The sequence below is a fragment of the Passer montanus genome, unplaced genomic scaffold (assembly GCF_014805655.1).
Source record: "Passer montanus isolate IOZ18808 unplaced genomic scaffold, ASM1480565v1 scaffold26, whole genome shotgun sequence".
In the NCBI taxonomy this organism is placed as follows: Eukaryota; Metazoa; Chordata; class Aves; order Passeriformes; family Passeridae; genus Passer; species Passer montanus.
Genome location: NW_024367261.1, coordinates 3,953,050 through 3,979,659, shown reverse-complemented (window position 1 = coordinate 3,979,659; position 26,610 = coordinate 3,953,050). Strand labels below are relative to the sequence as shown.

At 39.4% G+C, this 26,610-nt stretch overlaps 1 protein-coding gene across 10 annotated transcripts in view; it reads right to left on the bottom strand.

The window, feature by feature from the left end:
- PHACTR1 (phosphatase and actin regulator 1) overlaps window positions 1-26,610 on the bottom strand; it is a 302,048-nt gene that overhangs the window by 99,122 nt on the left and 176,316 nt on the right. For all 10 annotated transcript variants that reach the window (XM_039712149.1, XM_039712146.1, XM_039712154.1 and 7 more), the window contains one exon: window positions 20,215-20,379. In XM_039712149.1, coding sequence (XP_039568083.1) covers window positions 20,215-20,379 — 165 coding nt within the window. The remainder of the gene's footprint in view (window positions 1-20,214; window positions 20,380-26,610) is intronic.

Here is a 26,610-nt window from a genome sequence, read left to right as displayed (position 1 = left end):
ACTTATCATGCACTGCCTAGGTAAAACCTGCAAAAGAAAATGAATCTTGGAAATGGAAATAAAAATATCTCCAGTGATTTAGAAAGTCTTGCCTGTCACTATTATTTCTACAGCTTACATATATTTCCTACATATTCCAACAGAGCAAACAAAATAAGCACACTGATTTTTCAATACATTTATTGAAGCAGCCTAACATCCTTGAGCTAGTGTGACTGAAGCTCAACAAATTTTTCCCCTGCCCCCACAGTCTTAATTCTCCACTGAGGTAAATTATGGAGGAGTTCACCCAGAGCAGTGCACATGTGTGTGCAGAAGAGTCTGTGCTGGGTACTACTCAGCTGTGATTGATCCCATCACCCAAAAGCTGGTGAGTCACACAATCACCAACAAAGGGGCTGTTACAAAAATGAGGCTGAGATATGAGTTAGGTCAGTAACAGTTTACACTTAATTTTGTTTCAAATGGGCTGCATTATATTAGGTGCCAATCAGATCTGTGTGAAATGAGGCTAAGGCTCTGGTGACAGGATTTGGTAAATCCTGTCCATTTATGTTATGTCAAATATCTCTTCTCATATAAAATTATGGACACATTATCCAGCCAGCTAACTGCTTTTTTATAGGTAATCATGTGAGTGAAACTTGACTGTCCAAATATTTATATAAAGAAAATACCAGTAGTCAGATATGCATGAGTAAAATATATGAAAATTCAAATAAAGAGATATTTTTCCACACTAATAGTTATGAAAGCCAGGTATGCAAAGCTTTAATGCTAAAGTAACATATCTATGCTTCTGCTATAGGTAAAATATGATAGTAGGAAAATATGTTACAGCATGGGCATCTCAAGTCTATTACATGGAGTGCTCTTTAATTTTCTATTCATTATAAATTACTTAAAGATACAGGGGAGTATTGCCATTTGTAACACCAAAAAAATGTCAAAGACTCTTGATAAGTTTGGATCAAAAATTTTTCCCAGTGCAGAAATGCTTCTCCGCTCACCCTCCAACTTTGCTCCATTTATGTCTCTCATATCTCCCAAAAGTTTTGCTCTAAAGCATGTTGTTTGAGAAACGTCTAATACTTTGAAAATATTACATGAAAAAGATTAACCCATACCCAAACAGAGCACATTTTAACACCCTTCTTTATGGCTTCAGCCATAGCAGCTGCGTGTGGGACAGCTGCTACAGAACGTGGCTTGTCCAAGCTCCCACCAGGAGTCTCTGCAAAAAGCAGTGGGCCAAGCTTCCCATCCCAAACACACAACTTATATGGAGAAAAGACATCTAAAGCTTGAGACTTCAGTAATGAAAAGTCCTTGCAGAGAAGACTTACACTTGAAAGTGAAAAGCAAGAGGGAGCAGTGTCCACTGATTGTAACCTTTTTTCTCCGTTTATTCTTTGAGAAAGGCAAGTTCTGCAGGGCTGGTTCTCCTGGCTCTGAATTTCATGCAGATTTCTCCACACAAGATTCAGAGCAGTTTTAATATGCAAATGCACATTAGCTTCCAGAAGCTTAGATGAAAATATTACAGAGTCCAATCATGGTATTGCTGCTAGGTTTTCAGTCCCCAGATTATCTGAGAATGTGCTTAAATGGATAATGCTCAGAATATGAATTTATGATTATTTGTTTTCCAGGTCTCCTCAATTCCAATTCTGCACTGTCATGAGCTACACATCGAAGAAGAACAATAGGACTAGAGTTTTCTTTGCAGTATCTGCATTATTCTGACTATATATCAAAATAAATGAATAATGGGCATAGTTGTAACACAAACATAAGACTTTTCAGTAATATTCAACCAGGCATAAAAATTTAATGGTAGCATTTTTGTGCATACCTAGTTGAAATGTTATATGTATTTCATTGCTATGGACTTAGATGTGAACTGCACCAGAGTTCAAGGAATATTTGTACCCAAACATGTGACCTAGGCACATTTGCAGCTAACAGCATTATTAAAAATTAATCTTTATAAATACATAATCATATTTGTGTCAGGGCAACTTAAGTGGTTTCTGATCCTCTGCTGTTCTTTATAAAATGCTGCAATATATTTTTTTCTTTTCTCAAACAACCTTATTGTTGGTGCTGTGGATAACTATTGACTAGTATTAAAATACTACCATTAACAGGCAAGAGTTATGAAGTATGTGCATACACAGATAGGTAGAGAGAAAGAGGTGGAGAGAACCATGTTTTATAGGTGAGAAGTGTTGAACTTTTTTGCTTTTAAAGAATGGTGGTTTTTGTCTTTCCAGTGCCAGTCTATTTTGTAACTAAGTAGTTATTTGCCTGTTCTGATGCAAGCACTCTATATATCGCCCAAGCTGAAGAAGAAGCACAGATTCTATTGAGTATTTTTCTAATTTAAGTCGAAAATTGCAATTATTTTGCCAAATCCTTTAATTAGCAGATGGTATTACAGCCATTGTCAGTCAGATACTGCTCTCAGTACACCAGAGCAATCCCTTTATTCTCAAGCAGGTCACGGAGATGTAATCAATGACAGCATTTCCTCTTTACTCTCCTTTAATTAAGTAGAACAGAGTGGGGAAACCACATGACAACTATAAGACCACCACTAAAATGTTTGAAACCCTGAAACTGTTTTGCTAGCATTGTGATAAAATCAACTCAGAAAAAGCATTATGGATTTTTTGATGGAGCATCCAATTTGACTATTCTCATCTCACATACATTTGCCTGAGGTTTGGGTACACCTGGAACGTGGCTTTGACGAGAACTGTCCTACGTAAAGCTCTCCAAGAATCTCAAAAGCACTTCATTAACACCAAAGTGATCTAATTAACTATATCTACATTATATACCTCTAAAACTGATGCTACAAAACCACACCGATGGTATATTTTTAAAGACCTGTTCTCAAACAGGAAGTCAGTCCAAATATTAATATTCCCAAAGGGTTGTTAGCTCCTTAAATTTAACTGTTGTGCTCACTGAGGCAAAAACATACTGTTATTTTACTCCCCTGCCTCGGAATGACCAGGAAAAACAGGTTGAGATAGCCAAACTTTCACTACAAACAGAATTTCTTCAAACTGGCCCATGACTGTAAGCAGCACACAGTAGCCAGCAGAAGTGGGATAGGCAAACACATACACACATCAACAAGACATCTGAGGTGCACTAAAAGAGCTTTATCAGTATGTATATTTCCCAGGAATTCACTATTCAAGAGTTTCTTTACTGTGTCTGTAAAATTGATTGATGCCTGACTTTTTTTATATTGACTCTTAAAGAATTTGCTCAGTTTCCACCACGCTGCTCCATGTTTTGTAGCGTCCTTGAGCTTAATGCACTGTGTGCAAGGCTGACAAGCTATTCTGTCAGATCCAGTTTGTGCAGTTTCACCTGGCTGAATGTTCCCACCAAGGTCTGAACTCATTCACAACCCAATTAATTTGCATTGCCCTGGCACTTCACTCAGGAATGCTCAAGAATGCCCAGGAGTGTCCTGAGTCCCTCTGAACACTGTGGTGTGAAGCAACATCCAGGCACAAAAAACACTGGGAATTGGGGTGAAAATTTTCACTTCTCCTAAGCTTCCCAGCCACTAAGCTTTTCAGTTGCAACTAAATCCAATAGGAATTGTTCATCTGAAACTCCTGATGGGCTTTGACAATCCTAGAGAGGAGGAAAGAGCATATGCCTGTGCACATTAATGTACTGCTGAAGGAAACATGGTATCCCTCCTGAATCTCACACTGAAATAAGTGGAGATGGAAAAATTAGGCACCTTCTTATACAAGTCCAGACACTACACACTCACTTTGCATTTTACTGGTACAATCACAATTATATCACTGAGAGCCCTGCAAATCTAGTAAAATATTTTACTTTTAGAGACTTCTCAGTGTCTGTGTTTTTGAGAAGTACTAATCACATAAGAAAAAAGAGCGTATATTACTCATGTCTCATTTCAAAGCTAGAAGAAGCTGAAAACAGAAACCTACTATTTTTATGTGTTCCACTGCTTTTACTTCTGCTCAGGGCCATCCAATCCATAAATTCAATTCAAAAGTAACATAAAATATGCATATGTTTACATAAAAGCTAAAAATGTTATACAAATGGCAAGAATGGGAATGGCTTTTAAATGATACAGCAAAAGTAACAAAATAAAACATGAATTGTAAGAACTAGAACATACACCACTTTATGCCTCTCCAACTCATTCCAGCTTACTGAGTTATTCAATATCTTGTACTTATATATCTCTATATATCTATATATATTGCACTTGAATAAGTTGCTCTTCAAGGTTCAGTCCCTAAATTGAGTCATTACATGTTTCTTAATACACTTAATCTCACAGAATAGCTACTCACATCAATCCACACCCAGCACATGCTGCAAAAACATAATTTATGAGCTACTTCTCTTCAGTATCTGGATTTTGACTAGGTTTTTAAGACTAGCAAGAGGAAAGTAAAAATGAATACATGCAAGCATGTGTAAATGTGCAATAATCACAGCTACTCATGCTTGTTGTCTTTCTGCCATCTAGATTCAGCCTCTACTTTGCTCCTCAGATATCATATGCCTCATATCTTTTATCTTCAACCACTGAGCAGAAGTTCATTCCAAATTAGCAATCAGCTTAATAATTAAAAAACTTGCATCTACACAGAATAAAATGGACTGGTAGAACAATGCAGAGTAAATTTTTTAGGGTAAAATTTATTCTTTTCTTTACAATGCCAGTGTTATCTAACATGATGGATTTAATAGGAAATACCTAGATGTAACTGAAAGGAAAATTTGACCTGAAATATCTGAAACAGAGGTGTAAAGCAAGGTACAGCTAGATCTTATGTAAGCAAAAGTCAATTGTTATTTGCTGCTTTGTGTTATCCAAGTGATGTTAGTAATAACTATTAAAAAATTGGGAATGATCACAGTGCAAAATAAAATGAAGTGAAATCTTAGCCTAGCACTGATCTGGGGCTAGAATGACTTTAAGGCAATCTGTGCTTTGTTTATCCTCTCCTTGCCTGCCCACTGGGCTGCAGGACAGAAGACAAGCTGAGAAAATACTGTGAGCCAAGGAGCTGGCCTAGATGCCTGCCTGAGATACCCAAAGGCAAGCTTAGCTTTGGACGAGGTGCTGCTGGTTGTCTCTTGCAGTGTCTCTGTGGGAGTTATTGCCTGGGCAGATCCAGGACTTCCGCAGGCATTTCACCTGATGTGAAAGGGCTGAAACGGGAGTGGTGAGTCACACCACACCTCTTGTGCATGCTCTGCTCCTCCACGGGTAAGATCTTCTGCTGTCAGATCCTGCAGTGAACGAGGTAGTGTCAACATCTGTTTGGGACACGTCTGGCAGAAAGAACTGGAGCCACCCCTTACATTGTATTAAGGAAACTGCCATCTCATTTAAGGATTCTCCCATGATATGCAGCATGGAAAAATGAAACAAAATTCTCCAGAAGTGCACTCTGAGCAATCTCAAAGCAGACAGTATTAAAAGGATGGGAAACAGATCAGGTTTTAGTAAAATGCAGTGGCCCACTGGCTGCAGAGGATATACCATGGCACAAAAATGATTGCAGGCAATTGGCAAGAAGAGACAGGTCAGTGTGCTCGTGTTAGCTTAGGGCTGATTCCAATTTCTTAAAATATTATCAATTTCCTAGCCTGATACTGAGTGAAATTTAATTAAAGTGGTGTTTGAATTTAAGTATTTCACCATAATATCAGCTACCCACTCAGTAAAACACTGCTCTCGTCACAGACATACTGACTGTAGTTTGCACAGCACTTGCTGCTTCTCCATGGAGGGCTGATTGGTCCCATGATGATCATGCTCCTCCTGATTTCCAGCTGGTACATTTCATTAAGAGACAGCTAAAACTGCCTCAGTGGTTTCCTCGTATTACTTTTCCACATAAACAGTTGGTTTGACTACCAAAGGGATGCCAAGGAGTCAGGAACAGGATGAGAGGGTGGCTTTTGAGAGTCTCTTCCTACACAGAGGTCATCCCACTTCAAAAGGTTTTGGGAAACATTCTCATGAGCAACTGAAAATGCCTAAAGATCTCCTGGAGACTAATGGGATCAATGCATTCACATTATTCAAGAAAAATGAAACAGGAAAAATTAAGTAAACAATGAGTCAGAAATCAGCATTTTGTAAACAATCTCCTATTTGTTATTCATCAACAAAATTTTGTTCCACAGTTATCTCCTCTAATGAATGTGTGTGCATTTTTTGTGCTATTCTTTCCTTGAGAGCATTACTTAAAACAGTGTTCTCTATTTGGAGTGCCTTAGATACACAGAGAAAGCCTCCTGCAGAAAGCCTCTGCATTTTTACAGTGGGTCAGGCCTGTTGTCACTGCAATCAAGTTTAACAGACAAAAGGATGGCCTATCATCTGCTGCAGGCAGGCAATGAATGTAGTGAGCTCCAATATGTCTATAGGTTCCAGGGGAAAAAAGTAGGACATAAGCATATATAGATAAAGGTTTTACAGAAATAGCAGGCGTTAGATGAATAGGGAGACTCTGCCCTACCAGCTGCAAACCAACTATAATATAGTTCTAGGGCTCCTGAATATTAGCCTTCTTTTTTATCCAGCTTCTCTGCAGCACAAGAAGCATCATTAGACCAGTGGCACAAGTACTTTGCTTAGCCCATACCTTTCCACATATGCTTGGAAAAGCTATTGCTGTGCTTACCTTAACCTACAGGGAGTTTCAGACCAAGGACACACGGCAATTTATTCACAATATGCATACTGGTACTGTGCTTGCTCTCACAGTGGCTAAGAGAGAGCTCTGCTCTTCTGGAGATACTGCTGGGTTTATTAGATAATGCAATCCTCAAAGCCCCTCTTCTGTTTCTCTCATTTATCTGTGCAGTGAACTATGATTTGGCCTACTTTCAATTAGCACAGAAGGGAAGCGTCTCAGCTCTCTTCCCCTGTGGCTTTTCTATCCTGTGTATTTGCAGTGTTCACTTTTATAGCCTTTCCTTCTAGGGATACAGGAAAGAAAACAGACCAATATAACTCATTTTGCAACATGGGGCAACAAGGTTACTCCAATATACACAGTATTTCCAGGATGAAATGATGTTGCCAAGACAACAGATATCACAGGTAAAAGCCACTCTTCCTCAGGGCACATAATTCCACAGATAAATTCTGAAGATCCTGGTCAAATACAAGTTCTTTCTCTCATTTTGCTGATAAGGACAATAGGAGAAAGATGTCATGACTATGCTGAAGAGCTCACAGCCAGCTCAATTCAAAAAATGAACCAGTGCCAGAAGACAACTAAATTGTAAAACAGTTATGTCTTCACTAGCAACAGGGGCTCCAGGCCTCTGGAAACCAATGTGCAGGTGTCAGCACATGGGCTCACCCATGGGATGCTGTTAATGGTTCCTGACTGATGGGAGGCAGTGGCCAGGGGCTAGCTCATGGCCTTCTACAAAAGCAGCTCAGGTAACGCCTTCTCAGTAGATCAAAGAATACTGAAAATAATGCCCTGACCAAAATATGAATTAGCATTAATTTTGTTAATTCAATTGCCCCAATTCAAGCCTCAGCTGCCTGCATTCAGAAGGTGTAACAGTATTAATGACACAGCTGAGGCTTGGCTTGATCTAAGTGCAGTCACTCAAACGAGGGCAGCTGAGTTAAGCCAGTCTCACAATCCTTGCAGTGAAATCAGAAAATGGACTAATCTGCTAGACTAAAATGGGGGGATTTTGATTGGTTTTGTCAGCTTCTTGCGGTGCATTTTAGCCTGCAGGAATGTTGTCTGCACATTAATGCCAGAAATACCACAGCGTCACTGGCCTCTCGTTTCAGCACAATGCTTTTGCAGATTCAGATGCAAAAAACCAACATCAATATTTAGAGGTAGCCATTCCAAACTGGAAGTTTTCTGGGGCGTAAACATCACATCTAAATAAAAGATAGTGCATGGACTCAGTTACTAGCAGGGACGAGTATGTGTGCCAGGGCTCCTGTATCGCTGCTGCCAGCATGAGAGTTCTGTGATATGGAGATCAACAATGGATGCCTGGCTGACTGTGTGGTCAGTTCAGATCCATCACTAATTAAGAGCAGCTGTTGCTGATTTCATTATTTTAATTTATAAACCAATACACATGGATTTTCTGTAATAATCTTCCCACAACAGTTCTGCATTTGTCTGCCTTCAGAGTAACCCCCCGATCTCTCCCAGGGGTGTGATCAAAGCCCTGCAAACACCTTCTCACCCTGGCTGTTTCCAAAGCAAATGGAAGCATGAGGACACACAAGGATTCTCCACTGATCATAAAATCCCAAATAATTTCCATAAACAATTTCTCAGAAACTTCTTATTCTGATGTTTATCTTCCTTACAGAAGTACATTTGATGAGAGATGTTGCAGATATTTTGAAGTTAATACTGAGGTTGTAAAAGGACGCCATATGTGCTGCCACTCTTCTAAACTCATCAGCCAGACTAAAACAAGAAGAGCCAAAGTATCCCTTTCTATAGCATCCAGCCAATGTCTTGCTTTCTCCTATCCCTTTCTGCATATTTTTAGCAGCAGCAATGGCTTCCTTGTCTTTATATGCCTTCATTGGCATATAAAGACAAGGCATATAAAGAGGTAGTGGTAATTCCACTACCTCTTTCCAATTTTAGCAAACTTTAGTCAGGATAAAAGATCGTAAATTTGTAGTGTTTCTAAAGCTCTGGAAGGCTGGTTAAGGAAACTTGACCCAAATTGTCATTCCTAGGCTTGCCATTCCTTGCCACTCCAGACAGCAAAAGATTCAGGAAGGAGCAACCCATACAAAATTGTGTTTCAAAACTTCTGTTTCTCATGGAATTATTGAGTTGCATTTTTTCCACAATTATAAACTAGAATCCTTCAGATTGGGGATTGAGATGGTGTACAGGAAGCTACTAGCTGGTGAGAAAAAACACTACACTACACACACTGTAGCCCAAATGTCATCTAATATTTCACTAACAGTCAACTACATCTTTTTTTTAACTGATGTTTTATATATCTGTAGCATATTTTCTTATTAGATGGGAAACTGGGAGGAATGCTACCATGACTACTTAATACAGACTTCATCCCATGCCCACAAAAAACAGAGAGAATAAAATGATCATTTTTATGGGGCTTTTGATCAGGTCCATAAAGCACACAGGCTATTAGATGTACATGCACAGTTTTGAAAATATAAGTGTCAGTACAGAAGTGTAAATGTAGTATTGATTCTTGATGATAGTGACAGAAATTCACAGGCTTCAAATGGTCTTGAGGCAGAACTTGACTATAAAAAGTTGCAAGGGTGCTTTCTAAATATATGTGCATACCCTGGAAACATTCTGCCTGCAGATATTGTTTTATTACTGCAAAGATCAAAGTCCCACAGTCTTCTTTTGGGAACAGAGCACCTCAGAAAGGTGATTGTGCAGCTGGCAGAAGCCTTCCTGGCCCGTGCATATGAGCAAAGGCTTTTGGTATTTAGCAACTGCCTGCCAGGCACCCTGTGCTCAGTGAGGACAGTGGCAGAATTCATCAGCTTCAGCAGGAAGAAAATCAAACTCACTGCCAACCACTTTCAGCACAAATACATGTCACTGCCTTCAGGTAGAAGCATATCTGGACCTTCTTTGGTCCTTCCTCAGAGCACTGCTTATCTGTGCACATTCAGCTGTCAGCCCCATGCTACTTTTAACTAAGGAATTAATGAAGAACACATGGTGACCAAGAGCTTCCTGCAAAACACAGGGAAGCAAGCAATTGATGTTTTCAGATTCAAGTGGTAGTCAAATTCCATGTAACTTTTCTTTTAGAATAGGCAAACAGTGCTGTTGGATAAATTTAAAAAGTGTGATTCACCACAGCAAAAGGATGATTTTTACTGCCTGTTTTGATAAATAGAATTGTTTGGATTGCCAGATTAACTTGAAGAGATGCAAATAGAACTCTGAGGACATAAATGACTGATAGTGTTAATTACCAAATTAAAACCTTTTATAGAGGAACTGTCCTTTTATAGAAGGTCTGTCCTTCAAAAATGCACCTATGCATACTCATCTGCAAAATAAGAGACTGAGAAACTCCATTTTTCAACCTAGAAACATATACCTGCTACTCTAGCACGAACAAATAGCAAGTCATGTTCAGCATAATGCATCTATTCCACCACTACTTTTACCTAAAAGTGTGGAATATCCTGTAGATAATAAGCAATTCAGATGCAGTTAAAGACAGTATTATGTCTTCAGCCTACACAAACAAATAGTAACCAAATTAAGTCTTATTTTTAACTACTTCTTTATACAGACATTATACTGTGGAACTGAAACATTCCTCTGAAAGTGCATCAATAAAGCAAATTTTTAATATTCAGAATATCTGTATGTAATAGGGAATTCAACTTCTAAAAGGAATTAGTACTTTCCCCCATGTTTTTGGTTTCCAAGATGTTCTTCTGTCTTTTAGAAATCCTTTTTATTACCATAATTCCAAAGTCTCTCTCAATTACTTGACTTTTTGAGCTGCAGGTCTGAAGAAACCCTGCACATAGAGAGACTGACCCCTGCCCCCCACCCCCCCAAAAAAAAAAAAAAAAGACCTGGTCAAATTTCAGTTAAGTCCTGCAATACTGAAGAGTCCAGTATCTACAGGTGTTGTTTGCAACAAGACTGGGACGGGTTAGCAGCAGAATTTGGAAGAGAACACAACAGTTTTTCCTCATCAATAACTGTTCTAATCACCACCTTGGACTTCCTTTGCCCAGTCCCTCAGGCAGTTCAAGTAGCCAGGTGCAGCTTTCACCAAATAGAGTCTCTAGAACCCATCTCTCGTGACACCTCAGGTTGTCTGATCTACTCTTTCCTTCACATTAGCTCCACTGTGATGGGTGCTCAGAAAGAGCAATCTGAATTGCAGATTCAAGGAGGATCACCAATGCCACATTAAACACTTATGTGGACACTTTAATTCAGAACTAAATTAGCTCTAATGAATTAAAATAAAATGAATGAGTTTATGAACTGCATAAACATCCACCCAAGGGTTTATGATGTTATATCTAATATGTTTCATATTTATGGTTTAAATAATTCAAGTTACAATGTATAAACAAGCCCTAGAATAAAAAAGATTTAGACCAAGGTTTCTATGAATCTGTTCTTCATGAAGCTATCTTTGATTTTCCAATTCATAATCTGAGTTTTCCTATTAAACCTCTGTATATAGGGCAATTTAGTTTCTCTTTCTAGCAACTATTTATTATTCCTCAACATACTAACCCCAGCATCCCTGGAAAGAGCTCATGAAGTTAATGGTTGTGTCTGGGTGATTGCCATCCATGTTTCAGACCCCCGCAAATGTGGAATTCTCATCCCTGCTGCCAATACCCTATATATCTAACTGTATGTGCCTTTTTAATGCAGCTCATGGACACGGAAATAAAGGGCAACTACCGTGATTAAAAAGCCCTGTCAGACTAGACCCACTGGGCTGCATGCTCACATGACCAAACCAACCCATTTCCCAATCACAACACAGGTCACATGTCACAGCAGGACTCGCTCGAGGTTCTGCCATGCTGGCCTCGGGGATTCCTGCTTCATTTCCCCCCTGCGGGAAACACCAAGCAGGAGCAGAACAGTATTCTAGGAATAAAACTTCCTCAACAGCACTTCTCAGTGAAAGCAGCATTGTGAAGACACATTTCCTCGTGGCCTCGTTTCACTGTGAAATGTTCAGATTTTCTCCTGTCCCTTTACAAAAGCAGTGAAAACCCAAAGAACAAAAGCCAGCGGTCTGAGAAATACTAATTAATATCCATGCTTCACATGCAATCTGAATATAAAATACAGCTTCAACCCATTTTGCTGTTAAACGAAATAATTCTAAAATAACCTGTAAGGACACAGTCTGATGAAGACCCTCCATTCACGAGCCATGGCAATAGAAACTGAGGAGGTACAACAACTTTTTACACAAGAATGAGCTTATTCCAAACACACATTCTCTCTCCCCACAGCCAGATATTCCATTATTGCTGATTTGTTGCTAAAACACTTAACACATTTCCAAAGGCCGTTGTTCTCTAATCCATATGCCATGAAGAAGCTTATGCTATGAACAGCATCTATTTTCAATCATCACAATTTGTACTTTTTCTAATGGATTAATTGTATAATATTATTTTAACATGAATGCACTGTTGTAGAATTATGTTGCAGCATTACAGTTTGGGTGGCCTCATATAATCTTCACACAGCAGCTGGAAATGTAATTAGCATAAAAACCAAACAGCCTCATTAAACATGTCTTTCCTGTAAGAAGGGACACATTTAGAGGCCTCGTTTCACATGTTCCATTACAGCTGGCACGGGGGTAGAACAATCCCTAAATGCATTTTTCAGCCCAGCTAAGGAAAGCCCACTTCTTAAACCCTGGAAATGTTCTGCAGCACATCTCAGGAAGACACAGTGATATTGCTCTGTAGTGGAATACACGCTCCCAGGGGAGTGATTGTTTCCTCCATTCTTGAACTAGGAGCTTCCAGTTGGCAATTCAAGTATAAAAATAGACAACTGCTTTCACTGCCTTCCTTGTACAAATCAGATCTGCAACTTCCAAATGCATTTCCATTCTTTTAATCTCCTTAAAATGACAAATCTGAAAATGCTGACAATTTAAAATACCAGCAATGGAGGCAAACACCGAAAGCCATCACTTTCCCTTGCTATTAAGTTTCTTCTGCCACCTTAGCTTTGGGCTGTTTATCTAATTGTGAGGCTGAAAACGACCACTGGCTTTAAAAAATCTCTGTGAATCTTTGGTTCCACAGCAGTAAGCAGATACACAAGATAGTTTTGCTCCCTCTACAGAATGGCAAAAGATGAAATTTTTAAAACGTTGTCTACAGTTTTGCATGAATTCTGGTACACTTTTCTGCCAATTTCTCAAAAGACATTAAGAAAATGTCAGTGCATACAAAAAGAAGTTATATGCAATCCTAGAATTTTTTTTTTCCCTTCCAAAATTCAGAACACATGAAGTGTGCAGTTTTGGATCAATGCAAAAAATAGAACTGTGTATGGATTTTAATTTTTATTCAGTCCTTAAAAATCTCTGTGAATCTTTGGTTCCACAGCAGTAAGCAGATACACAAGATAGTTTTGCTCCCTCTACAGAATGGCAAAAGATGAAATTTTTAAAACGTTGTCTACAGTTTTGCATGAATTCTGGTACACTTTTCTGCCAATTTCTCAAAAGACATTAAGAAAATGTCAGTGCATACAAAAAGAAGTTATATGCAATCCTAGAATTTTTTTTTCACTTTCAAAATTCAGAACATATGAAGTGTGCCGTTTTGGATCAATGCAAAAAATAGAACTGTGTATGGATTTTAATTTTTATTCAGTCCTTGAATGCAAGCAGTGTAACACTTCAACAGACCTAAGATACAAATGGTACAAATGGTTTCCTGTCTACCAGGCCATTTTATATTTGAAATTCAGGTTTTTAACAATACTAAATAATATCTGGTTCCAATTTCAAACAGAAATGCAAATTTACATAAAAACTCTTCTCAGATTATACTAGAAAACACTGAAATATAATTTTTTTTTCATGTAAAAATATTTGTTTCATTCAATGTGCATTTAGGAACAGCCCAAGTTCCTGCAAAATGCTGCTTTTCTTCAGACAATGACAGCTTGTGCTTCCCTCAAATAATCACAACACAGTGAACATAGCAGCCCTTTCTAACTCTGAAAAGCAGTGGTACTGTTGGTTTTTAATAAAACCAGAGCTCTTTTTTTTGCAAGTTTGGACTTAGTTGTATAAAAGTGTAATTTTTCTCTCTTCTCCCAAAATCTAGCAATGCCTTAATGCTGTATGAGCTGCTCCAGCACAGCAAAAACACCTGGCTTGGACCAGCATCCATATCACCTGCTTACTGTTTCACTTCAAAAGGGTCCCTAGGGGTTTTCACAGAAATATTAACAGGCTTTGTCATGGAGGAGAACAGGAAGGACTCTGAGGTATTTCAGGCTTCAGGGTGGCTTCAGACCTAGCTAGCCTGGAAGGGACACCCTGCTCTCTCTTTGAGCACTGATTCAGAATTCAGAATTATATTTCCAAGTCATCAGAATATGAGCATCAGGGAAGAAAAAACCATAATTACTTCTGTTCTCCATATCTAAACCTAGAGACAGTCTGACTTGAAAGTATAAGAGGAATTGTAACTGAAATATTAATACTTTTCACATGGGACCACAGCAGAAATGAAATAAAATTCAGAACAACAGAATGGGACCATAAAGTGCTTTAAAACAGTTATCCTTGTTAGACAATAATCCAAACAAAACCACTCTTTTCAACAAAAATAGAATCTCTGCAGATAGATGTCAATAACCTGGCACTTGGGAAAACCACACCAAGTCTCTCACCCCATAGACCACCTCCCCAGAAGTACAGGCAGGGGTGAGGCAGTCATGTCTGCAGTCTGTGCTTCTTCTTTATTTCCCCAGGCAAGGTCTCACCTAAATTGCATGACCAGTTTAATACCCTAAGGGTTTTATATGAAAAAACACAAGAGGCAATTACTGGCAAAGCAGAAGGTTTAAAAGAAGCACTGGCAACATATGATTGAATGTCTCCCAACAGGAATATTGTGAAAGAAAAGTTTAAAATATCTACCTGTTGTAATTAGAAACAGTCAGCAGTAGGAATCAAATAATCTGGGCATGGTTTATGAATAACAGTTTGTTTAATTGAACAGCTTTACCACATTTTGTTTTCTTCATGTTATTTATCAGAAACACTGAAAGATCCTTGCCTGTAAGTGTTGCCAATTTAAGCAATCCCCTCTGCTGACTGGGAGACTTAACTTACATAAACACACTGACATATGATTTTTTATAGGGTATCTTTAAAAAAATTCTGGTTGGGAAAAACAAAGCATCAAGGATTAACAAGTGGAAAAAGAAAAGATTCAGGCACAGAATTAATATTAAGCGAGACAGCTAAAAATTGGATGAGTCAGCTTTGTTGAGGCTCACTTAGTATTTTAAATGGTTTGAGAGTGAAAGCAAATGAAGAGCATGTTATACCCTCCCCAAAAAGTAAACTGAAAAAATCCAATGTAGGCATTGTCTACACTCTTTGGCTTAAATTTTAGATCCAGAGTGTAGACCTCCTATATTCCTACTTAACAGAGTAACTGCTAGCAAGAGAAGATTGTCATCTTCTGCACAGATAACTATTAAAATAGTCTTAAGGCCCTTAGGCAGCAGATCAATCCACAGACCTGCCCTGAATGCCCTTTTCCCCCAAGCCAACTCATGATGCTTGGCTCAAAATAGTTTGCCTTTTGGCTCTTCTGATGTTCTTGTCTACTTCAGCCCCAGTCTTCATCCTTTCCAACTCCCTAGTCCTACACCTTGAGACAGGTTCTTGAACACCAAACTCTACAATTTTAGCTAAGCCAATGAAGCCTTAAATGAAAAAGGAGCAGATCTTCCCTATTCTCAGGAGGATACCCCAAGAATGAGGCTAGAAAGTCACAGTTGTGTCTTCCCTGATCACAGACCAGGACATGGCTCGCTAGCTCACCCATGGATTTTGGGATGGGAACTGTGGCACCAGAGGACTGATATGTGATCACTGCCTTGTGGAGGAGGATTGTAAGTATTTCTAGGAAGGGAAACTGGGACACAAATAGAAAGAGGTTTCAATGTACCTAGGAGGAAAGGCTGAGTTCAAAAGATTTTCTTTCCCACTTTTCTCTTGTTATTCCAACTAGTGTCCTTCAAGTACAAGTTACCTGCTTCCTTCTCCCTTTTGCCTGAGCACTGTGATTCAGGAAGCAAGGATGGTGGAAGACAGATGCACCAATTTTTTAAAATGAAGGTCACCAGAAATAGGAAATGACAAAATAAGATGTTTTTCTCTACTCAAAATCCTCCAAGCAGCCAAAACACTTTTTTTCTGAAAGGTTGCAAACAGTTGGCTTTTGATGAAAGTAGCGATAAAAAACCTTCAAAAATATTTCAAGTAAGTGCAGAATCTATTTCCCCTCAAGCTTCTTGGTTTCAGAAGCAGTTCCTTCTCCAAAACATCTCCAGGAAATGACATTTCAGTATGTGTACAGCACTGCAATAAAACAGCAACACACCCAGGAACATTTTTCAAGTTCATAGCAAGGCGAGCAGAAGATCAAGGTATTAAAAAAAATGACAAAGGTCTAGCAGTGGAGACAGTCAGCTTGCTCTCTTGCTATCTGCTTTGCTAATTCTCAGAGAGCCTCATTTGGCTTTTAAAACCTTGACCAGTCTTCTAGAGCCATCCCAGCTGCATCCAGCCAAGGAAATGTGCTTGAGTATAGAAAATGATGTTTCTTCCTGGCTTCTTCTGCCATGAGACTGCTCCTTGTCAGCTGCAAGAAACCATCCTCTCAACAGACAGAATCAACATTCAGAAGTTTGCCTGTTCTCCCAGCTTTATAATACCTCACATTTTTGTTGAGAGGGCCTTGGTCCTGCGTGGAAATAAAGGCTTCCACACTTCATGTAAAAATCTTTGCTAAGTTTAAAAACATACAGCATACCTTTCACTGCAGCATGATTAACAGTGTGGCAGAGTTTGGTATCTTTGTCTAAGTCCCTGTATATGGAACTTCAGTGTCCAGAGAGTTTGTGTTGTGGGAGTCTCATCAACCATCAAGAAACTTCCAATAGGATGTTCTTTGATAAAATGATTTGCAGACCTGACACTGAAAACCACATTGTGCTGGTGAGAACTTCACTTCTGTCCAGGACGAGAACTGTGAGAATTAACTTATTTCTGCTCCTGCTGAGGTACACTGGTGTCCCCCACAGAGTGTAATCTCCCTGTTTTCCAAGATCATGCCTAGCCAAAGCCCATCTTTCATTCACAGTGCACATTCCTTACACCTCCTTAACACACCACCTTCCAGCAGAAGAGGTTGCTCAGATCAAACCCAATGGCTCATCTGGTGCTTCCCATCTGCACACAGATCACCCTACCCGTGATCTTCTCTACCTGCTCTGGCTGCTTTATGAAACACCTAATGGTGATCTCACAGAGACCAGCTGAGAGGCAAAGGCATGAAATGCCCACATCAAACCCATGACTCCTACCTTTGTTACCAAGTCAGTACCAAGGCAATGTCAGACTTTGGACCCTTCTGCAAAGTCACTACATGGATACCAAAACCAGCGTAACCTATAAACGTACAAACTCTACGAAACATGAACAACCTTTTGACCCTCTGCTTGTCAGTGACAATACAATAACAAAGATGGAGGATGGGGGACTTATGCTCAAATACCACCATTTGAGTATTGATGTGCTGAGAGGAGTCATATGTAGTAAGCCTAACACTGAGGTTCTCCATCAATCAAATTACATACTGTCTCACCTCATGCAATTACCAGGTGTCAGAAAATAACTTTTCCTATCACCTAAAAGGTTTTTTGCTCATTGACTGCTGAACTGTATTTTAAAACATTCATCTCTGAATAACTAAGCAGAGCTTTTAGTCTGATAAAGATATAGATATAAAATGTTAGCACTTAGAAATACCAAGAAAAAGACAGCCTTTCAACCTTACATATCAGCTTGACTCTTTCTTTTTGTCCTTTCTCAGAGAAGAATCTCCCATTAATTTCAGAGGAAATTTCATCAGCTTAGGCCATGTGTTTTGACCCTTACCACTTTTGACATTTAAAATAATTGAATCCATTGTTGCAGCAAATAAGGGCCTAATAAAATACTTGTATTAGTATCTATTTTTTGATAATTACTGATGTTCTATGCAGGTGGGAAAGCTTGGGTGCATGCCTGTAGGATACTAATGGGAATGGTTTTTTTCCAAGTGTCACATTTATCAGTGCACAAGAAGAAAATAAGCCTGTATTATGAAGTTTCATGCTGGCTCTCATTATGCCATCTCACAAGCTTGTCCTTTGATTTATTATAAAGATTAAATATATTTTCTCAGTGAGATCAGAGGTACTAGACAAGAGGTCATAAAAATGCTGACATGAAAATGCTAGCTTTCCATGCGTCAAATCTTTTGTACTACACATCCAAGGTTCAACCAATGCTTCTTATTTGCTGGGGGGTCTTGTAGGGTGCTGGTGGATTCCTGTTCCTCAGGGTTGGGGATGATGGAAACTGTGGGGTCCCAGCTCTCACATAGTCTAGAAGCAAATCTCTATCCCTGCCTTCAAATTTGTGCTCAGCAAATTTGACATCCTTGTCAATTTTGCTGCAGTTAGTAGCAGGGGAGCTGACAGGAATACCAATTTTGCAGAGCAGCTTCAGGATACTGTTAACTTACTAGAAATAAAAATTTTCAGAAAAAAAAAAGAAAGGTTTTGTATTCAACTGAGATCAAATCCGGTACTGTGACTGACAAATGTTCCTGGAGACCCAGCTCTTAAACTGGTTTTTCAGATACTGAACTCACTCTTACTAGGGGAGAAGATATGCTGGCATGTCTGGTAAAACTTCCTATTCTTTTGAGAAGAGAAAATATATGTTTTCAGTCTGGTTTTAATCACTGTGTACTTTCCAAGTATTGTGGTAATGGAGCAAATCTTAGCAATACTTTTTGTAATGCCCAGAGTGGACGATGGAGCCATATTCCATCCAGCTTCAAACCAGTCAGTCTAACCACAGCAGTATGCAGCTCAGCCTCATCAGCTGGAGCTGCAGAAACCATAAAATCAACTGTAGGGAAGATTTGGCCACCCATGGTACCTCCTGAACAACCATGGTTATTCTCCTAGTTGTAACCAACCAAGGCAGCATGCTGAAACTAGATTCAAAGCAGTTGTCACCACAGTGTCCACATATCCCTAAGAGCTGCACGGTTTATGGTTTTCATGGAAATCCTACTACACTACACTATGGTTATGACTGATGCAGAACATGAAAGGTAAGTCTTTTGTTTAGCAGAAAGATGTCATTTTTGGTGACAATAGATTCTCAGCTGTCCAGTCAAAAAATATGATCATCACTCAGAGTGATATAGCCATCTATTCCACTTCATTAGCTTTTAGCTGACAAATCAGAAAGCAGCCTAAACAGCACACAGTAAAGAACTAATTCAGGTACAAACTCTGAAAACACTTATTCTGCATTTAAACTCATTCAAGAATTTACACTTAGTTCAATGAGATTTCTCACCCCATTGTGGGCCACTTTCAGGAGTACTGGATTTGGTGTGCCACAGATACACCCAAGTAGTGCCTGAAACCTTCCACTGTGCAATACACAGTGCAGAAAAGCAACTGATTGTAACTCAAGCCACTTCTGACACTTGAAGGAGCAAGATACTGCTTTCTTTCTAGTGAAAACTAGAAGAAATCTGGAGAAACTCCATGTTTTCTCACAGATAATCCAGGCTAAAGACTTGCAGAACCAAATGTAGTAATTATTGGCCATCATGAAAAAACAAGGAAAATAAACTTCCAAACAGATTGCAGAGCTTTCACCACGCAACCATGCAACAATACCTACATCTGGTATTATTGCTCAGACCAATTTACATTTTAAATCCATTTTTTTTCAGTTTCCTTTTTTTTTTTAATAAAAAAGGGTCTTGGACTAGAAGTGCAGGAAAGCAGTGGCAAAAGGAGGAGCGTGGCAGGAACTGAGATTCGGTTTTCTCAGAAAAAAAGGGACACATCATTCCTGCCCAATGGAATGAATAATTTCTGGTTATGCAAGTTACTCAACACAATGGCAACTTCTTTATCCTGTATTTTTCTCACTCCTTTATTAGCTCTCACAGGAGATTAAATGTGGCTAAATCGACCACTAGCATTATCTTTTCATACTGATTTTTCCTTTATTCATAATCTCCTGAATCAATATTTAAAGCTTTCTTTTGGGTTAGGCTCTAGCTCTAGTAGCAGAACCTGAAAATGCAGCTTTGGTGAGCTGCTGCTTTAATTGCAGTGCACCTAATGTGTCATTTTGAGGTTTTTAAAGAAAAAGTTTGTAACAAAGTTAAAGATCTTAGAATCTGATGAATCTCTCCAAGTCAAACTTCAAGAGTTGAAATACATATAAACTGGCTGTATTACAAATTTTCAGCCTTGATGAGCAAAAAGTTCCAGATTAATAAACCGACCGCAACGCAACTGTTACCTGCTGAAGTGTGCTTAAATTTTTCACTCTTCTTCTTCCTCCATTTCCATGGCTTAAAAAGTCTCCCGAGAGTGGCAAATTTGCTCCTTCTTCTGATTGGAGGCGTGTGAGTCCCAGGTACGAGAGAATCTGAACGCATTGCAGCCAGTCTTTCCACCTCTTCAGCTGTAATTTCGGCAAGAAAAAGAGAAAAACACAAGGAAGGTGGGAAGTGAAATAAATGCTTTAATAAGTTATCAGAAAAACACACAGATGGTCAAAATTTTTCATGGACACAGAGAAGAGTAACAAAGGGAAAAAGTTGTAGTCCTTCTTATTTTAACATTATTTCCTTTTCTTTTAGTGAAATCATTACTCTACTGTAAAGAACATTAGTAGCAACAAGATTCAACAGGAATATGGGTTATTATGTTATAAAAATCATGGCTTTTAACAATTTGTTCTACATCGCTCTAGACAGCTGGCAGTTCAGCTATCAGCCATTCCTGGGGAAGTGTGACGGAGAATGGTGAAAAGAAAGTTCAAAAAAACCGATGCAATATAATTTAAAAGAAATATTAAAAGGTTTTTTTTTAATTGCAGTGGACATAAACATTTCATTTTACTAATATTTATTAAGAGCAAGGACCCTGACAAATAATGACCCTTTGGTACCATTACTGTGTCCATTAAAATTGCTTGGGTTACAAAAAGGAGCTACATTAGAACTTCCTAGTGAAAGCGAGGGTGCTAAAATTCATAGAATCATAGAATTCTTTAGGATAAAAAAGATCTCTAAGATGGGGTCTAGCTGTTAACCCAGCACTGCCAAGCCCACTCCTAAACCACATCCCCAAGTGCCGGACTTACACATCTTTTAAATTCTTCCAAAGATGGTGACTGCACCCGTTCCCTGGCAGCCTGTTTCAATGCTTTACAACCATTTCCATGAAGAACTTTGTCCTAATAAGCAATCTAAAAGCTCCCTGGTGCTACTTGAGGCCATTTCCTCTAGTTCTACCACTGGTTACCTGGAAGAAGAGACTGACCTCCACCTGGCTACACCTTCCTTTTAGGTCGTTCTAGAGACCTATAAGGTCCCCCCGAGCCTCCTTTTCTCCTCAGAATCTCTCGGGCCTCAGACCCTTATGATAAGACCTGTGCTCCACAACCTTTACCAGCCCTCCTCCAGTGTCTTTCTTGTAGTGTGTCTTTATTTCAAGTCTAGTTCCATTTTTCTGCCCACTCACTGCCCTCCAATTCTTATGCTTAGCTTTTAACATTTAAACGTTTAATTTTAAATTTCAATACAGTCCCCACGTAGGGCCGAATTCCCTTAAAGGGGATAGAGTTTTTCACTGAGCTTCTGTTTGTAAGATTTCAGTTATCTGCTATCTTTACACTATAATACATCATGATAGCCTCCATACTGAAAAAAAATCCCTGAAGAATTTAAATTATCCTTCCTACTTGATGAAAACAAGAGAGGTCTGGGGAGGGTCACTTGGTCCCCCTGTCTCACATTTGCAAGGCAAAATTTATGCTGATAGTTTTGGGAAACAACATCTCAGTCATTAGAGGCACAGAGAAAGAAAAGCCAGGACCACAAAGAAAGCACCAACAGAGGGAAGGTACCAGCAACATGAGAGGTTGTCTCTGTTCCACAGCTGCATAGCTCAGTCAGAATACAAGCAGGGGCTTTGTGCGGTTTGTTGTTGTTATTTTTGTTTGGTTGGTTTTTTAAAGTTGTTGTTGGTGTGGATTTTTTAACTTTTTTTTTTTAAGGGATACCATTTCCCAGACATGTGCTGTAATGTGACACCGCCACTAACAGTGATTTGAGTGGTTTGCACACACAGTCCAGATCCATAAAGACAGGATTCAGATTGTCACCTCTCCTGTTCTGAAGACAATAGCCCAATGTTTCTATTCACCACTCGTATTTTAAATATTAACCTCAGGCATGAGCTTGAGCTCAGGAACCTCAGCAAGAACACTGCTTTGAAGGGATGAGCACGCCCACTCCACACTGACAGATCCACCAGAGATTTTGGCTGGCAAATTCTTATGTATCTCAATGGAAATTTTTTCAAGGCTTTAAGTGAGCCAAATTTAGGTTGGTTTTCATGGGAACAGCCAGAGACGCATTTTTAACACAAAGGAGGTTTCATTATCAGAACTCCAACTGAACTACTATTTGAGTCCCTCAGGTTTTTGCAAGAAGGTTGGTTATTATGTTATTGCTCTTTTGTTTGTTTTGAATGTTAACATGCAACATAATCATTTTTTTCCTGTAAAATATCAGTGCCAGATACAGCTGCCTGTAACTTTCCAAAGAAGAAAAAGCTAGCCAGAAAGATAGAGTGAGCCCAGATATTTCAGTGGAAATGGTTAAAAACTGCTGTTCTTTGGGGTAATAAAGACAGACCTTTCTGAGAACATCTCTTTTCAATTTAAAGCAGAGGGAATAAAAGATAATCTGGCCAAAGCATTTCATTCTGTTCCAGCTCTTTGTGCCTGACTGCCTGGAGAAATACCTTCTTATCCAAAGAACCCATTACAAGGCTCTGTCCTGTACAGGGGCTGGGACATGCTGTATCAAGGCTGGGAATTGCCTGGTTATGCTGAATAAACTATATGGGTAAAAAGAAGAGGAAATCAGAAATTTCCTAATGCTTTCTGATTTCACTGGAACCTGCTGGGCCTTGAAGACCAGCAGACCACTGCCCTCTGTATGCAGATCCAAAGGGACCACTCCATTTCCCCTTCCTCTGTTTTTGAGACGCCACTAGTTCAAGCACCTAAGATCCCACTGTGTTCCACTGCTGTTATTTTTTAGAGATGCTGCTAAGAGCAACGGGCTGGTATTGTCTTTGGGGTCTTACTTGGGGATACAGGAAGTGGCCCACTGAGCAAACTGGGAATGACATGCTACTGCCGCTACTGCTGAATTAGGCTTCCTGCTAATAGACCTACAGCTGAAACATATTGAAATTCCTCTTGCTGCTCACCCCCTCTCCTTTTCACCATCACTGAGCCAAGATTTCTGCTACCCAGGCACCTTCGTTATGAAATCTCTGAGGTGCAACAACTTCTCTTTGCTAGCTGGTCCTAACTGGTATTGCTGAGGCCATTTCCTGGAGCACCGACACCCCTTAAAGACACTCTCCTTTCACAACACAACTCTGTCTCACACCAGCTGTGCTCTCACTGCCCCTGGGGAAGCTTTTTCCACTCAGGGTAAATGAGTATGGATTTACAGTCAGGCAAAACTAACACTGGAGTCAAAAAGAATTTACCCAGAGGGTGGGTTCACTGAAAGCCAAACACAGTGTCAAAACCATTTCCATATTTTGACTGCTCTTCCCTGAATTTCAGTATTGTCTTACACACAAATCTGTGGCCTCAGAGTCCTGCAGTGCCTGGCATCAGTCATGAAAGTGTCCCTTCTCCTTCATCCTCTCCAAACACACACACAGCTCCAAGCTAATGCAAGTAACCACTCTTTTTCCTTCTCATTCGCATTTCTGAGAAGGACATGATTTTTTTCCATGAAAAATGCTCTCAAGAGCACTGCTAATTCAAAGCATAATAATCACTGGCTAGGAATAAACCACATTAGCATAAAGCCATGACAGTTTTAATACAGCAAGAATAAAAGCAGACCACGATGCAAGAAGCAAATGCCAGAATTCTGCGCTCTTCTTTGCTGCTGCATCTTTTGCTCAAGTTGGCTGGGTTTCTCTGCCTTTTTGGCTCATAATAACTATTGACTGGCTGTGGGCTGCGACACCCACTGCTGACAGCAGGCTCCGTAGGCTGATTTCACACCTTTGCTGTTCCCAAAAAAGCTGGTACTTGCAGGAATGGAAAGTAACCCAGACCTTGCACTCTTTTTCTGGTTTTTTTTGTCTTCAAAGAGGAAAGCAGTCCCAGCAGTCCCAGCCTGATCAGTCTGCTGAACTGGGAGAGGGAGCAGCCGTGTGCATTAGTACCTGTAGTCACACTGCAGAGATCTCATCTTGACGCTGGTGCACAAATGTGATGTTTATGGGTCACGGGTGCTGCTGATACTCAGTGCTTTTGGGAACTTGTTCTGATTTTTTTTCCCAGGATATGAGAGACCTTTCTGAGACACAAAGAAATCCTGGGACCTGCTCTTACAGTAAGAGGGTGATGCACTCCCCTCCCACTTTCTTCTCTCCAACCTGTCATTTCAGAGCTAGCAATGGGGAAACTAAACTTGAGAGTTTTTCATAGGCTGTTTGGTTGTGAGACAGCTCTCAAGATTTTACTGTAGCTCTTAAAAATCCTGAAGTTCCTATAGACTTTATATAGGGCTTAAGCAAGATTTGGGGTTTTAATGAAAAAATGCCACCACAAACTGAAGTACTTTGCATCCAAGTAATATTAAAAAAAAAATAAATTACATGTTTCAAACATATTACAAAGAAAGGAAGAGACCAGGCCATCTTGAACCTGTTCTGTATGTTCTTATGATTTTCCCACATCTTTCAGTAGGGTGTTGATTTCCAGAAAGTCCAGTAAGACACAGCATAGCGGTCACCTACTTTTTGGATTTGAGAAGCACAGCACACAGCACGCAGATCAAAAGCCCTCCCACAGACAACATAACTTATGAAGTTTTCCTGGAGAATGACAGCCAGTTTTGTCATTCCCACCACTGTCTGGGAATCACTTCATCTATTAATGTTGCTGATATGTAATACCACAGCTTCCATTTAAAAAAAAAACAAAACACCCACTATTACAGCATTTGGGTATAAAGAGTGATTTCACTGCTGAAGCCCACCCATCCCACTGATGGTCTTTAACATTACCTTCCTCACTGGTAATCACACCAAGTTCTCTCTGACACCTTTTCTTAACACTCATTTTTCATAATCAGACACATGATTATCTTAATCAAAAGGAAATTTACTTCACAAAGCTAGATTTTCATTTTCCCTAGGAAGCTCCAGTGGCTACTTTGTGCTTTCTGTTACATTTGCACAAATCTGTAGTAACAGGCTGAAAATTATCTTGGCCCTAAAGATGCAATTAACTAAATGTGTCATATTCTTAAATGACAAGAACTCTATATAAATAAAACCCCCTAATATAATGCTACTCATTGCCAACCCACATCCAACCAGTCTTTATGCTACAGATAAGTTTCCAACAAACTCCTGTTCTTTTGAACATGCACCCCAAATATCCTTCAGGCTGCATGGACCTTATTCTAGCAGCTTTGTTCAACACAAGATGCAGACACACCATATGTCTTTTTGAAATGACAGGAAACCTGAACAACTCCTCTAATTGCCGAGCACTTATGTCTACTCTTTACCCAAATGGGAACACTTTCAATTAAAAAAACACCTTGTTTTTCTTTCAGGAAAATGGATTATTTTCTGTTCTTCTATTATCTTATGTTCAGTTGTTTCCCTTTAATTTCCTTTTGCACCTGGAATTAATTTCCATCAGCCTTGCCTTTACTATGTGAATTACCCATTTAAACTTTTCCTAACACCACAAAGGTCTGTTTTCCAATGAAAAACAAGGCATGCCATGCTGCAGTCTAAATGCGTCTTGCCAAATGAGCATGATTACCTATCTGGTGGAGAACAGCTCCCAATGGACCTATGCATTTCCAGTGGCAGTGAGCTGGCATAGTGATTTTATGAGCCATGAAGAGCCTGTCAGTAGCTTTCCTCTGCATGCTAAGCAGCACTCACATGTTCCAAACCCCTGCCAATTATTCCTGCTCAAAGGTGTGCAGCACTTTGCACTGTGTCCAAGAATGGAATCTCTCATCTCTTAACCTTGCCTTTTTCAGCACAGGTACCATACCATGGTACTGCTCTACTCTCAGCTACAATCTCTCTATCACAGTCTATTTATTTCTCTTGTTGGCATAGAAGTGCAGAGAATAGTTTTGGAAGTCTAATCCCTCTAGGACCCTGCTTTTGACTCATCCCCATTTTGACGTAAAACGTAAATTATTCATGCAGATTGCAATCTGAAAGCCACTTTTTTAACCTCTGCAAACTACACTGCACTGAATGCATCACTCTAAACATGTCTTTATAGATATGAATTCTCTCAAAACACCAGGTATTTTCTGTATCTAAGATAGTACATAAGATTTTCACTTGCAACAAAAGCACTTTATCAGATTATGTCACCAATAGCTATATAATCTCTTCCTAAAAACCTGTAACTATAGAAAATAAGGATTTTTAGACTTCTTTCATATCAACTGTTTTGTGTATCCTTTATTGCTCTTATTACTCACTAGGTTTTCTGTCTTTTATGCATTTATTTCATACAGATTGAAGATTAAATCAAATAAACAGTACTGTAGCTCGTCATTGTCATGTTCCCAGACACTGGAACAGACACCACAGGTCTATC